This window comes from Ctenocephalides felis, unplaced genomic scaffold (genome assembly GCF_003426905.1).
Source record: "Ctenocephalides felis isolate EL2017-DRISC unplaced genomic scaffold, ASM342690v1 CF-g0.4_SCAFFOLD_01492, whole genome shotgun sequence".
NCBI classification, from domain to species: domain Eukaryota; kingdom Metazoa; phylum Arthropoda; class Insecta; order Siphonaptera; family Pulicidae; genus Ctenocephalides; species Ctenocephalides felis.
Window position 1 is genome coordinate 32803662 of NW_020537646.1, and position 15065 is coordinate 32818726.

Consider the following 15065-nt stretch of genomic DNA (forward strand, 5'->3'; position numbering starts at 1 on the left):
TACTGATTCCATCGTAATAACATAAAAACAGCACAAATCCATAATTTAAATAAATTGGATAATTAATTTTTTAACCATAATAATTTATGATTATATCGATTATTTATACTCTATGGAATATTTTTTTAATAATAACATTGAAAAGTTACGTTTAATAAATTGAAAAGAAAATCATATAAAAGAACGTAATACAGCACAATATAAATTATATTTTAATCATTTTATATTTATTTGTATTTTGTCATTTAGTAGAGCAATATAATTATATTTAGGCATTTATAAATATGAAGTTCAACCATATATTATAAAACTATAAATAAAGTTTCTGGATAATTTGATTTAATTAAATATTATTGAATTGAAAATATATTTTACTCTAGAATAATGAAAAATGCTACCAGTAATAGAAAAATGATTGTTTTAAGAGTATCAATGCTATTAAATTAAAGATTTCAAATGTTTATGAAACTATTATTACCATTACTTCCAAAAATTAATAAAAAGAAGGAGTTTTGAAGTGACAAGATATGATATTAAATACTATATTAAAATATTATATAGTTATTATTATAGGATGTGCGATTTACATTTGAGATCGATCACAACTATATAAAAAAGTAAACTTCAAGTAATAATTTCAGAAAAAGAAAATAAAATTAAACTAATATAATAATATAATAATATAATAATATAATAATATAATAAATAATCAATCACAACCATATAAGAAAATTAAACCTAATTTTACAATTAATTAAACTATTAATAATTTCAGAAAAAGCATAAAAAGCCCATGGAGTTAATATAAAGAAAATATATATATATATATATATATATATATATACATATATATATATATATATATATATATATATATGATGAAAAGTAATGTATTCGTAGTTTCATAATTATAAGCAGATTGTTGAAGTTTATATAAAATTGATTGCAGGTAAAATATTTGCAGAAAATAAAATGAAAATGATTCTGTTATGCCAATAAAATTTAAAATTTTTGTAATAAAATGCTACTTATACACAAATAAGTAAGTTGCATAAAATTTCTACCTAACTAAAAATTAAACTAGTGGGGTGGGTGGCATCGTGCCTTAAGGCAAATTGCTGGAACTTCCCGTACCGTAAGGAAATGTTCGAGGAATATTGAATGTTTTCAAATAGATTATTATAAATATTGTAACATTGTCTAATATTCATAAGAATTATATAAACTGAATTGCAGAGTTGAAATTATTTGTTTAAAGTATATTAGAACTATAGTCAGAATTAAAAATAAAATCTGAATTATTTTCGATATACAAAAAATTAAAAAAAAAAAAAAAAAAAATGGTACCAATTTTTTTTTTTCCAAAATCAATTATTTTGTTAAGACAAGCAGAAAGTTCTTTGAATCAATTGAATCGGACGCTTAATTCTCTCAAAAACTACCATTTTTTGTACATTTAGCTCTGTATCTCCGAAATGGCTGGGCCTGCCTTTGCGAAAAACTAATAACCCCTTTTCCCAATCATTACTAATTGAATGTTTTTTAGATCATTCAAATCGGATGCTCCGTTCTCTCAAAAACTCGATTTCTATTTTCTGCACTCTTTGCTCCTTATCTCCGTAACTGCTGGACCTGCCTTTGCCAAAAACTAATCAGCTCTTCTCCTTATCAATAGGAATCGAATGTTTTTTAAATTATTCAAATCGGTTAATCCGTACGCCCGAAAACGTGGGCGAAAATTTGTATCCATACATACATACACACACACACACACACACACACACACACACCCACACACACATCCATTTTTTCTGAGGTATGCCAAAACGTTCAGAAACCTTCAAAACGTCGAGAAATGTAAAAATTTTCAATTCCGATTTTCGGCCCATTACAATAACTTACCCTACGGGAAGTTAATAAACTTGATATGATTTCTGCGACAATCAATGTAATATAATATCCATAGAGAAATACAGAATTTGCTATTCTCCATTTACAACGACAGTCGGAAAACAAAATTTGGAATCAATTAACTATCCCGATTTGTTTGCCAAGTAAACTCGACGTCTGGCGTTTTGACATTATTTGAATTTGTCAAACATCGGTTTTAGTTTCAGATTCGCGTTATTTCTACCCAAAACCGCAGGCTGGGCCATGTTGTCAAGCGATATTCAATTTTCGAGCGAAAAAAATGCCGAAAAATAAAATAATACGACACGCCGAAATGACGGAAATGCATGTCTAAAATTGATTGATGGAAAATTTGCTGGGAGGTGATTTCAGGGTGGATACGCAAAGAATGGTGTGATTTGACACATCACATACTGTTTTTATGATAGTTGGAAAATTACACGGAAAAAATTCACGGAACGATAAAAATAAAAACAAAACGCATATATTCAAGACTAACCTCGTTAGTTCGATTTCAGACATTATTTATCTATATGATATTATACTTATATATTTACCAGAATGTTACCGAAACGTCAAGGATGTTTTCTCCTTTTTGTCTGAAGAAATAGCTTTCTGAAATTCTGACGAACATAGTTTTTATTCATAAGTTTGATCATCAATCATTAAATTAATTGTATTTAAAATAAAAGAGAATAAATTCAAGTACAACGCCTTGTGATGCAGCCTCTTTTAAAGTTGTGATTGTATAAAAAAGGAACTAGCTGTAAGTGGAATTCTGTCTTAAGGCAATTAAGGCATCGTGCCTTAAGGCAAATTGCTGGAACTTCCCGTACCAAAAATTATTATTTAAAAACGATTAACATTTTTGAAAAAATTTTTCTTCGAAAAAATTAGAGAGAAACTATAAATTTGACAAAAAATTACTTTTTTTGAAAAAAAAAATTTTTTTTGAAAACAAAATTTTTTTTAAAAATAAAATGTTTTTTTCATTTTGACATACTTTGGAAATTCTGAACTGTTTTTCAAAGCAATCGTACTGCTTTATCTGCATAGAGACAAAATGTCAAAGCGCGCAACTGCCGCGCCGCCGTCTAACGGATAAGCATTGGTACGGAACCCATAAAAATGTAAAAAAAAATTTTACTTATTGTTAAAATCTTTATAAAATATTTGATAATTTGATGTGCATATGTCTAATGATCATTTTTGTCCGCCAAATGGCATTTTTTTTTACTTTTATCATTAGATCTCCGAAACCGCTAGACCTGCCTTCATGAAAATTCGATCAATTCTTCATCTTGTCAATACAAGTAAAATGTTTTTTGAATTATTGAAATCGGACGCTCCGTTCACTTAAAAACTGAGTTACCGTTTTCGGCACTTTTTGCCCTGTATCTTTGGAACGGCTGGACCTGCCTTCGCCAAAAACTAATCAGCACGTCTCCTTATCAATACGAATCGAATGCTTTTTGAATTATTCAAATCGGTTGATCCGTGTTCCCGAAATCGTCGACGAAAATTTGTATCCGCACATACATACACACACGCACATACATACATACATACATACATACACACACACACACACACACATATATATCCATTTTTTCTAAGGTATGCCAAAATGTTCAGAAACCTCTGAAACGTAAAGATATATAAAAATTTTCATTTTCGATTTTTTTGCGATTACTATAACTTGCCCTACGGGAAGTTAAAAATATACCTAAAATAGGTTATACAGATTTATTATTTCATTCCATTGTCATTCAATTGATCTATGCAATCTATGCCAAGGTTGACCTTCAAGATAACTATTTTTATGTTGAATCAGCAAAAATTTTATACTAGTGTAATAATCTCTTTCTGTATTTCATTGATGGAAGTAGTTTCCGGAAATTCTGATGAACATATAAACGTTTAAATTTTCTAAGTTGTTTAAAAACTTGTGTACACCAATTTAGAAGACTTTAATGATGAAAAATCAATTGCTTATGGTTATGTTAGACATCGTGATTATGGTTTGTCGTCTTTTTAAAATCGGTTTTTGAAAACCGGTTTTACTGTTATAAAAATGTTTACACACTTATATATGAAAATTATGCATAAACAACGAATAAGTAGTCGTACTTAGAGTTATTTAATCCTCGTTAATTAACCTTTTTTGTTTTACTAAATTGCATAACAAAATTCATAATCAATCAAATTTAACAGTAAATAATTTTAGTCCAAAACAGCTTCTAATCACTGGCAATTTTCTGTTAATTTTTGTTGTTCGAAATATTCTAACACGGAGTTATAATTTTTTTCAGTGTTAAATTGTCCTTAGCAAGTTGGAAAACCTTCAAGATTTCCTTTAATTATAAGCCGTCAATAATCTATTTATAATACGTGATTGCCGTAATTTCACGTCGATAATCTATTTATAATACATGATACTTTAATACTTCAAAATATATTAAATGTTGTAAAACTAAAACGATCACTCTAAATTTAAGTAATTTATAAATATTAATAATATCATTTATTTTTTGAAAACAAAGCGTTAGTGAAATATATTTAAGTCCTTAGGGTTTTTCCGCTAAAACGTATAATCATCAAAAATAATCCTGACAGAAAACAAATATATAAATTTTACTAGGTTAATAAGTTTGCCTTTAATAAGAAAGCAAAATATTTTCTGTAATTTTTTGTAAGATAAAACTTTTGTCGGTTTAATGAAATTTGATGGTCTTGACAAGTTTTATAATTAGATATTGATTATTAATTATGGGTTAAAAAATTTAACTGTTAACCGTTTAAGTTCAATTTGAATTGATAAATATAGTATAATATTGATGATTAACTCACCATAGGATAAGTTATTGTAATCGTTCAGGAATCCAATTTGAAATTTTTTGTATACTTTAAATAACTTTAACTTACAATTCAGTTTATATAATTCTTAAAAATTTTATGCAATGCCCTTCATTTTAAATCCGATTGAGGTTTTGTTTATTTACTTTTCTGTAAACAGTTTATTAGCTCTTATATTTTGTCTATAAAATAAGAATGATGAAAGTTACAGTATCTATAATAATCTATTTGAAAACACTTAATATTCCTCGAATATTTCGTTACGGTAAGGCACGATGCCATACACCACTAGTTTAGCTTTGTTACCAAAGTTTTTTTTAACATTCATATATTATTTGATCATGCACATAAGGCTTCATGTAGAGTGCAACAATGTAGATACATATCCTATAAAAATATTCTTGGTTTAATCAAATCTTATATGCAGTTTTAACTCATCCTAGGATAAGAAAGCTTTCCATCTTGAACATGTAGTATGTATTAGTAATATCCACAAATTGCATTTATTAAAACATTAATTAATATAAAACAATATTTATTCTAAAATTCACAAAATTTATTCATTACTTTTCTGTTATTAATTAAAAATATTTATATAATAATAATTATTGCATTTAATTACCGCGGCTACAGCAACGCTACACTGGGAATGACAGCATATAAAATTATTTTGCACAATTTACGTGATTACAAAAAAATATTAAGTATTACTTTCTTTCAATTTAAACTGAAAAAGTTAACAGGAATTTCAACATTTCGCTTCGTTTTACTTCCGTAATTTACTTTTTTACTTTTTCTCGATTATTTTCTTAGGATGTATCGGATGATTCAAGTGTCCGAGATCGGGCGGGTTGGCATTAAATTGTCTAACTTCTTGCATGCCCGCATCGGCGATCGCCCAAAGCTGAGGCTGCTCTTTCTTGAAAGTAGCGTACCAAGCCGATACCTTTATCAGAATTATTGAATTTTTCAATTTTCAGATAAAAATATAATAGATAAGTTAATAGATCGATGAAAATGTTTAATGAAAGGCAATGAAAATATGAAACGAACTACTACATTCAATTAGTAAGGATGATGATGATATGTTAAACTACCAAGTGCTGGCAAATATTCTTGTTAAGCAAATTTGTTCCATGCATGTTCTTTAAATTTTGAATGAGTAAAATTAAGAGACCGATTCTGCCGCATAACAGACCAACGTTATGTCAAGGCTATGTATGAAGTTCTTTCCATACAAATTCGTTCTAAATATTAATAAAAGCCATGTGGTTGCTGTGCAGACAGGCGATTTTCTCATGCTGTCAGATAGAAAATATAAATTCACAGCAAATAAATGATATTTTGACAGTATTCATTATAATTCAGTAGCATCGGAAACATTCTAGTGGAAAGGGTTGAATGTGATTGTGGTATTAGATCAATTTGAAAATTTTTTTGCAACCGAACTATATTGAAACATGCTCAGGTCTATATTTGTTAAGTTCTTGATGTAATATAAATTTTATTTTCAATTTATATTAACATTTAGTTTATATAGATGATGATGATATGATAAACAAGTATATGGTAGCGTGAATTGTTATTGTTCAAATGTTAGCTATGGATGATGTTGCTATCTTAGATGAGTAGAGTTATATATTATTTATTATTAGAGGCTTTTTCGAAACTACATTAACTTCAAAATTATTTCGTAACCGAACTATATTAAGCCATTTAATTAATGAGACAATTAATGGTGTAATAAATAAATTATTTTTAATTCATTAACTGCTTTTTAGGAATAATTTATGATTATTGTAATTGTATTTTATAATTTTATGTAGATAGATGCATCATTGTATTTTTACCAAATAATTGGTGTAACTAAAACTATTACATTAGTAATATTGTAAATTTTTTCCCAAAAGTGCAGAGCATAAAAATGTACAATGTACCTTTTGAGTTTGAGCAACTAATTAGACGCATGAGGATATTTTATATTTTTACAAAAGATTAGGTAAATTGAATATCCCGTTTAATCCAGAAAAAAAAATCATGATTTATTTAGAATTTAAGAGAGATTTGATCAACATTTCGTTACATAGACACAAATGACAGAAAATTCCTGAATTCTATGAACATAGATGTAATAATGTATCCGCACTTTCCATATTTTTCAATTATGGAAAATAATCTTTATCTCAAACACTTTGGTGAAGTATATGTTTGACCATCGCAGTTTGAGTATCATCAGCACCAGACTCATGTTTTTTATATAAGAAATAAATAATATCGCTTAATGAATTAACAAATTAACAATAATCTATTATAAATAATGACAGATTACACCAGTTTTCATAAAAGACAGTGTAATTTATAAATTGAGTGAAACGGCAAAGGGTGCAATTAGATAATTTAGAGTCTCAATAAATTGATGATATATTTATTGAGAATCTTTGTCATATCGATTTTCTTCAAAATTAGTATCAACGGGGATGGAATTGATGATGAATCTTTTATGATACATAAATGCAGTAGCATTAATACAACCTTCCTTTAGTAAATATCACTAACATAAATATCAAAATGTAAATGGAGCATATTATATTACGTATTATTTTATAAAAGCATAATACGTTTTTTTTCAAATGTTGAAGATATGAAGTTAGTTAATAAAGCTATATGATGCATATGATATACTATATACTTTATGAGATATGTTGGTGCAATCCACTGTTATTATAATGGAAATCAAGTAAAAAGTTGTAATATATATATATATATATATATATATATATATATATATATATATACAAATGAGAATGGATATATATAAACTTACCTTGGGATAATTCTCCAAACTGAAACCGATGGCTTCTAAACACATAGTAGCAGCAGCAAATTGAATATCACCAAGAGTTAAGTCATCACCAGCGCTGTATTTTTTACCCAATCTGCCTAAAATAAGGAATATTATTAAAAATAATTATCTAATAACAAAAAAATAAAATATGAAATTTCAAACACTTACTTAAATATTCTTCAAAGCATCTAAGTCCAATGTGCACTTTTTTCAATCCGAGTGCAGTTCGTTCGTATCCAAAGAATATTGGCGCCATCTAAGTGTAAAAGATTTAATGTAATTTGTAAAAAAAATAATATTGCCAGTATACAATTATTCGGTACAATAAATTTGAGTCAAAACAATTTTGCAAACAATAATATGTTACCCCAAAAAGCACGCCATTTGGATGAGACTTAAGCATATTTTTTATACAAATTGTTATAATATGAATATCAATTGCAAAGCATACTGAAGGTTAACTTGAAGAAAATACAAATTTTTCGCATTAAATACTACTGATAATAGATACTATTTTTTGAACATTTAGTACTGCTAATAAATTAAAAATTAAGTCGACAACGCTATTACTTTCCTTGAAAGTGAACTAGTCATTTGATTAAAATTGAAAAATATTTGAAAATCCAAATACAAATTATATGCAATAAACGATTTAGTATACTCACAACATATTCCATAATATATTTATAATATGTGGATAAGTTGAATGATAGTCTGTGATTGACCAGTGCTCTGGCTTGTGGATCTTTTGGGTACAGCGAGCTCTCTGGACGATATTTGTCACAAAGATACTAAAAGATTATTATATTATATACAAAAATCATAATATATAAGAACTTAAATTACAATGTTAGTTTAATTAATAATTTAACTAATATTGGATTTATTAGGATTTACCTGCATAATAGCATTGCTTTCGCTCAAAAAGAAGCCATCGTCATCCAAGACAGGAATTTCTTTTTGTGGATTTTTCTGCAAAAAGTATATAATTTACTGAAGTTGCTTATACTTTAAATATCAAAATTATTAATTATTATTAATTACCCTGTCATATTCTTCAGTCATGTGTGCTCCTGCAGCAAAATCTACTTCGACCAGTTCAAATGGAATGTCCAACGCCTTCAGGGTCATTCGAACGGCCAAACTTGGAGGTCCATCTGACACGCTGTATAGTTTAAGACCCATTTTCTTAAAAGAAAGAAAAATTGTAAATTTAACAAATTATATTTTTAAACAAATTTGAATTCATTAATATCTTACAGTAATACATGAACGAATAAAAATATGAATATGCAAGTGGTATACAAAAATTAAGTAATTCATCCTTCATGCAAATTTTAAAAATTATTTGTTACTATTATGAAAATCTCATGAGTAGTGCCTATTGAAGCCAATTCTACAGCATTTTTTTATATTTTTATATGCTGCATTTTACATGATCTACACACTTAATTATGTTGTGTTCAATCTTTAAAAATAGATGAGTTTGCATTGGTATAAAATATAATATAATACCAATAAATGTTTAAGTATTCAATTGGCATTTGCAGACTTTAATTTTGTTTATTATATAAATGTATATTTCACAGATTACAAAATGACAATCAACGGTTTTCTTTTCCAATAATGATTAATATCGACCCGAAAAATAACTATTTTCATTTTAAACCATATTTAAATCTATTTTTTTCACTACTTTTACAACTACTGATTGATATCAGGATGGCCTAGGCGCAAATTAAAAAAAAAAAATGATATATATAATTATAAATGATTTAGACAAATTTAACAGTTTTTATTATATTAATAATACCAGGTACCCTTGTCAAAATGTTTCGTAATCGTTTACTATGCTTTTACTGCACATAAAATTTTGGGTTTCATCTAATTAAATAATAATTGTAATTATTTTAATATTTTTATCCCAATGATGAAGTTAACAATTAATGAAGTAACACTGTATAAAATAATAAGCCAGAGTCAAAATTATCAATTATTAATAAACATTGCTATGCATATGTGTAAACCATTAATAATTTTGTAATTATTAATGGTTTACACATATACATACCAATGTTTATTAATGATTAATAATTTTGATCTTGGCTTATTATTTTATGCATTATTTCATTATTACTTCATAAATTATTAATTTCATTTATTATTGGAATAAAAATATTAAAATAATTACAATTTTTGATTGAAGGCATGAATGTGTTATGTATTCGTTAGATATATATTCATGTAAAATTTATTTTTAATTTTTACCTTGGTAATAAATTTTTACAGTTACTGTTTAAAAAACATAATAAAATCGTTCAAAGTGTACAATGTTTAAAAAATCTATCTAAATCTAATCCATGACGTCTATTAAGCAAGACGAGTCACAATTTTAACCGGCAAATCGCTATAAACTTTCACCGGATATAAGTAACACATTCAAATATACAAATTTAGATCAACTTCCAATATATCTTCTATATTTGTATATTATTCGATCATGTTAGACCAATATCAAAATAACCATATTAAAACCAAATATTGTCTCAGATTAAACAAGATATAATATATTGTGTGTATTTTACTTATTTGTGATTATTGCATTAACATTTTGGACTTATACTTTCGGTAAGCAACAAACGCAAAATTTGAAAAAAAAAATCACTTGATTTATTATATTACGTTGAAAATTTACTTGCTGGTATGAATTATAATTATTACCCGGCACAATTTTATATATTTCTTACCTTTTAGCACACAATTCACAACAAATACTGAATGAAAGTATTCAACATACAAATTCAATGTCATCCGCTTGTGTTACGACTACATCAAAAATTACAGAGGTACTGAACCTTAATATGTTATTTATTTTTATATATACGTAACATATTATTTGTTCATTTTAGTATAATTATTTTTATAAACTAATTGTTCGAGAAACATATTTGAATACGGAGTTTTAGTATAATAAAATTAATAGTGCTGGATTAACAAATGATGTAAGATATTCCCACTTTAACTTATTACCAATCGCCAAAACTTTTTTTTTAATAAATAGAATAGATAATAGAATAGAATTTTAAAATCAGAGAAAAATGACGTATTTTTTAAATTTTAGTAAAAAATAATTATAAGTATTGATTTTTTAAAACTTCTAACATTGGTAAAAATAAAAAAAAATAGTTAGAAATTTATATTATTTGATTAGACTAATTTGATGGCTTCAAGACTTATATAGATAATTATATTTATCCCACGATAAATTGAAATATTAGAGTATCTATAATTTACTATATTTGTCCTAAAAGATGTTAAATACCAAAATAATAAATATAATAATTAAACGATTTTGATTTTTTTATCTGATGTTTTAATTTAACACTTTCATTATGAGTTTTACTAAAAGCACTTAATGTTTATAATGTTGATAATATATGATATATCAATAATTTATCAATTGGTGGTAATTTTTTAAATAATAATTGTAATTTGTTTTTAAGAAACTATATTTAATTGTATTAAGTATGTTTGATTTTAATGGATTGATGTTCTATAATTAAATTATACCTATTGATAGAGAGACGTGCTTATTAATTTTTGGCAAAATTTGGACCCGCCGTTGTTTGAATGATTCAAAAAGTATTGCACTTGTAATGACTTAATGGAGAGTTGATTTAGTTTTTGCAAAACAGGTCCAGCAGTTTAATAGATCCAGAGAAAAAAATCTAAAAAAAGTGAATCAACCGATGTAAATGAGTATCAAAAACTTTCAAGAAATTTCAAAGCTTTCAAAATTTTCAAAAAAAAAAGAATTTTCTTTCATGTTTTCAAAAAATTCTAAGTTTTCAAAAAGGCAATTTCCATTCATATTCAAATTTTTGAAGTTGCAAAAATATTTAAAAAAATCAAAAATCTATTTTTTTTTCTGAGCTTTTAAAAATTTTAAATTACAGTACGGGAAGTTCTACCAATTTGCCTTAAGGCACGACGCTATGCTAGATTTTAGTTTTATTTTATTGATATACTAATTAAAAAAGAAAAAAATTAGGTAATGTAAAATTAATTCACGTTTTATCAACAATTATACACTCGAAGGTATGTGTATATGACACATAATGAATAATGTTATACATAGGTATGTACTATAGAAAGTGATTACTATCAAATTATTTTTAAGAAAGCTACTTATAACAATAGATTCATCCTCTATTTCAGAAGCCACTAATTGGTACGCTCAGATTAGGTTCCTAATCCCTGTCCTAACACAATCATTCAAACAAAACCAGTTAGTCTGGCGGTGGGAGAGGTTATTTTTAATCAAAGGCATTTATTGTATAGGAGAGCGTTGCCTGTGTGGAGTATCTTTCGGATTTTTGCGTATATATGTGTAGCATGAGTTGATTGAACTATTATATCTGATATTTTTATATTGATTTCCACTTATTGTCATCGGAATGAAAACAAGGGAATAATTAAAAGGATTCATTAAAAAATATCATGCAAATCCTTTCGCTCTTATTATCTCTGCAATTAAAAATAATTTTATCAATTGCAATGTAAAATACATTGTTTTAACTTTAAATTAATAGAATATATTCTAGTATTGAATTACTCATGTTTATAAATTTTTGTTGATAATTGGAACAAGAAGCTATTTGCACTGAGGTTTTCGAGTTAAATTTACTTAACGTTAATTACATGTTTGAATAGCTTGAATATACGCCACTGAAAAAAAACAATTAATAATTATTTTACTGCATTAATTATATTGTAATATACTAATCTAGTACTAAATTGTATGCCTTTATATCCTTTTTATGTGTGGATTTTATGCCAATACTTTTATAGGGTAATATATAGTAATTGCAAAAAAATTGAAAATAAACATTTTAGCATATCTTTACGGTTTAAACGTTTGTGAATATTTTGGCAAATCGGTGTGCGTGTTTTGTTGAAATTTAATTTGATGATTGTTGACGATTTCGAGAGCATTGATTAGTCGATTTGAATGATTCAAAAAATATTTAAATTTAATTTAATATATTTATATAGGGAGACGTGCTGAAGAAAAATATTTTTGGCAAAAACAAGTCTAGCCATTTTGAAGATGGGGCATAAAGTGCAAAAAAGTTGAAATTCAGAAATCAATTATATTGATTCAAGTAATATTCTATTTGTATGACAGTAAGAGCTAAGAGGTGCTGATTAAATTTTAGCAAAAACAAGTCCAGCCGTTTTGGCGATACAAAACAAAAGCAATAATGGCATCCGATTCGAATGATTCAAATAATATTTCAAGCAAACATGTAGACTTTTAGAAATGTAGACAGGTAGACAGGTTGAAATGTAGACAAGTAGATTGGCAGAAAAGTAGACAAGTAAGCTGGTCCATTGGTAGACAGGAAGACAGATAAATAGGTAGACGAACAGGTGAACGGGTGAACAAATATGCAGGTACAAAAAAAAAACAAGTTGAAAACTGAGACAAACTGAGACAGATGGACAGGTAGATCATATACAAACCAAATATTTATTGAATAAATCGATAATTTACACATATCGGGAAGTTCATGCAACTTGCCGTAAAGCAAAATAGCACTTACACCTAGTTTAGGTATAGAATATTAGTTACAAATATTCGCCGTAATACGCGAAGATCTTTGTATACGGCATTTTGATAATTAATTGCAAAAAAATGCGAATTTGCAATATATTTATTGATGGTATGTATTATAATTTTATATAAAATTTATACATTTTTCTTTGATTTAATCTTATAATATTATTAACAAAACATTTTGATCATATCTATGGAACAATATTATATTTTAATTGACAATGTGCAAAAATTATTGTTTTTTGCCAAGCTTTTTTAGGAAAAACGTAGTGCTAAAGGTAAGAAGTGTCATATTGGAACCAAAAATTAGCTTTTGACATTTGAGTATAATATCAATTTTTTATAGAAATTTGAAAAAATTGAACAAGTTTGTTTCACTAAATCTTGTGTATCGTACCAATCAACTATTGTTCAATTAATTAAAAAAATCACTCTAACCTGAAAATCAGACAATTAATGAGAAACATTTAATGATAACTATACTCATTTATATTGAATTACTTTACTCAACCTTTTGGCATGAGGAGATTGAAACGACAATGGCCTTTAGACTTAGTCTTAGATTAGGTCTAATATAATATCATATTAACACTTTCGACTCGGGAGTCGGACTGCCAGTCGGTACGCTGCGCTCGGAATATTATAGTGCTAATACTTATCTCTCAACTCGGAATTTTTTTTTGTATCGGATTTTTTCAAAATGTGGTTATATTGCTTTCAAATATAGTTATTATGATAATAAAATAGAAAATTTTGAAAATTAAAAAAAAATGCTCTCAAAACCATGCTATGTTGTTTAAAAAATCATTTCTTCACAGATCTTTATTAGAATTATGGGGATCATGAGCTAATAAATTAATTTTGTTATATATTTATTTATAAAATTAATAAATCAATCAATAAATGAATGTAATAGTAAATTAATTTTTAAAAAATAAAAAAAAAATTAAATGTAAGTTTAGTTTGCGACGAGTCGTCGCCGACACGATTTGCCGCCGGAGCGGCGGCATCCGAGCTTAACGGTAAAACATATCATGCCGCCGGAGCGGCGGCATCCGAGCGCAACCGTAAAATGACTATGCCGCCGGAGCGGCGGCATCCGAGTCGAAAGGGTTAATTGTAAAACTGAGAAGTTCTCATTGGAGTTCTTTTTAGGCATCGCTCTTAAATATTGTCATTTTAGCTCATAGGAATCTTTATGTATTTCTGATTGCTAAATAAAACTGAGTTTAAATATATATATATATATATATATATATATATATATATATATGAATACGTATGTTATTTTTGTTATTTTTTATCCAAAATGCTAGTTAAGTTTTGAATAACACAATAAAATGACACGCACCTTTTTGTTAATTTTTTTTAAATTAGACTCAAAAATCGAAATGAAATAGAACCATATTACCTATTTGTTAGCTATTACGATTTTGCAAGAAAATAGGTTTTATTGTTAAAAAATATAGACCTATATGTACAGGGCCGGATTTAGAAATTTGGCGCCCTGGGGCACTGATAAAAATGCCGCCCCCCCATCCCTGAAATTTTACTTAAATTGTTTTTATATATTATTCCCGTACCAAAAATTAAAATTAAAAAAAAAAGATTTTTTTTGAAAATCTTGAGTTTTTTTTTACATCTTGAAATATTTTTGAAATTTTGAACTTTTTTTAAAGCAATCGCACTGCTTCAGCTGCGTAAAGACAAAATATAGATGCGCGTAAGCGTCGCGTCGCAGTCTAACAGAACCCATGGGTTACAGAACCCATAGAAATGTAAACAAAATTCATACTCATTACTAAAATATCTATAAAATACCTGATAATTTTA

At 26.9% G+C, this 15065-nt stretch overlaps 1 protein-coding gene across 1 annotated transcript; it reads right to left on the reverse strand.

Annotated features, from left to right (window-relative positions):
* Positions 1-5554: 5554 nt before the first annotated feature.
* Positions 5555-8797, reverse strand: LOC113371137 (glutathione S-transferase 1-like). Its single transcript, XM_026611783.1, has 6 exons — positions 8657-8797; positions 8510-8584; positions 8278-8403; positions 7781-7868; positions 7592-7707; positions 5555-5713 (listed from the first exon to the last, which is right to left on the reverse strand). The coding sequence occupies exons 1-6, from the start codon at positions 8795-8797 to the stop codon at positions 5555-5557; spliced, it is 705 nt and encodes a 234-aa protein (XP_026467568.1).
* Between the last annotated feature and the right edge of the window lie 6268 nt (positions 8798-15065).

Coding starts and splice junctions, on each gene's coding strand:
- LOC113371137 (XM_026611783.1), bottom strand. CDS start 8,797: ATGGGTCTTAAACTATACAGCGTGTCAGATGGACCTCCAAGTTTGGCC. Junction 8,404..8,509: donor AAAGCAATGCTATTATGCAG/GTAAATCCTAAT, acceptor ATAATCTTTTAG/TATCTTTGTGACAAATATCG. Junction 7,708..7,780: donor ATGCTTTGAAGAATATTTAA/GTAAGTGTTTGA, acceptor TCCTTATTTTAG/GCAGATTGGGTAAAAAATAC.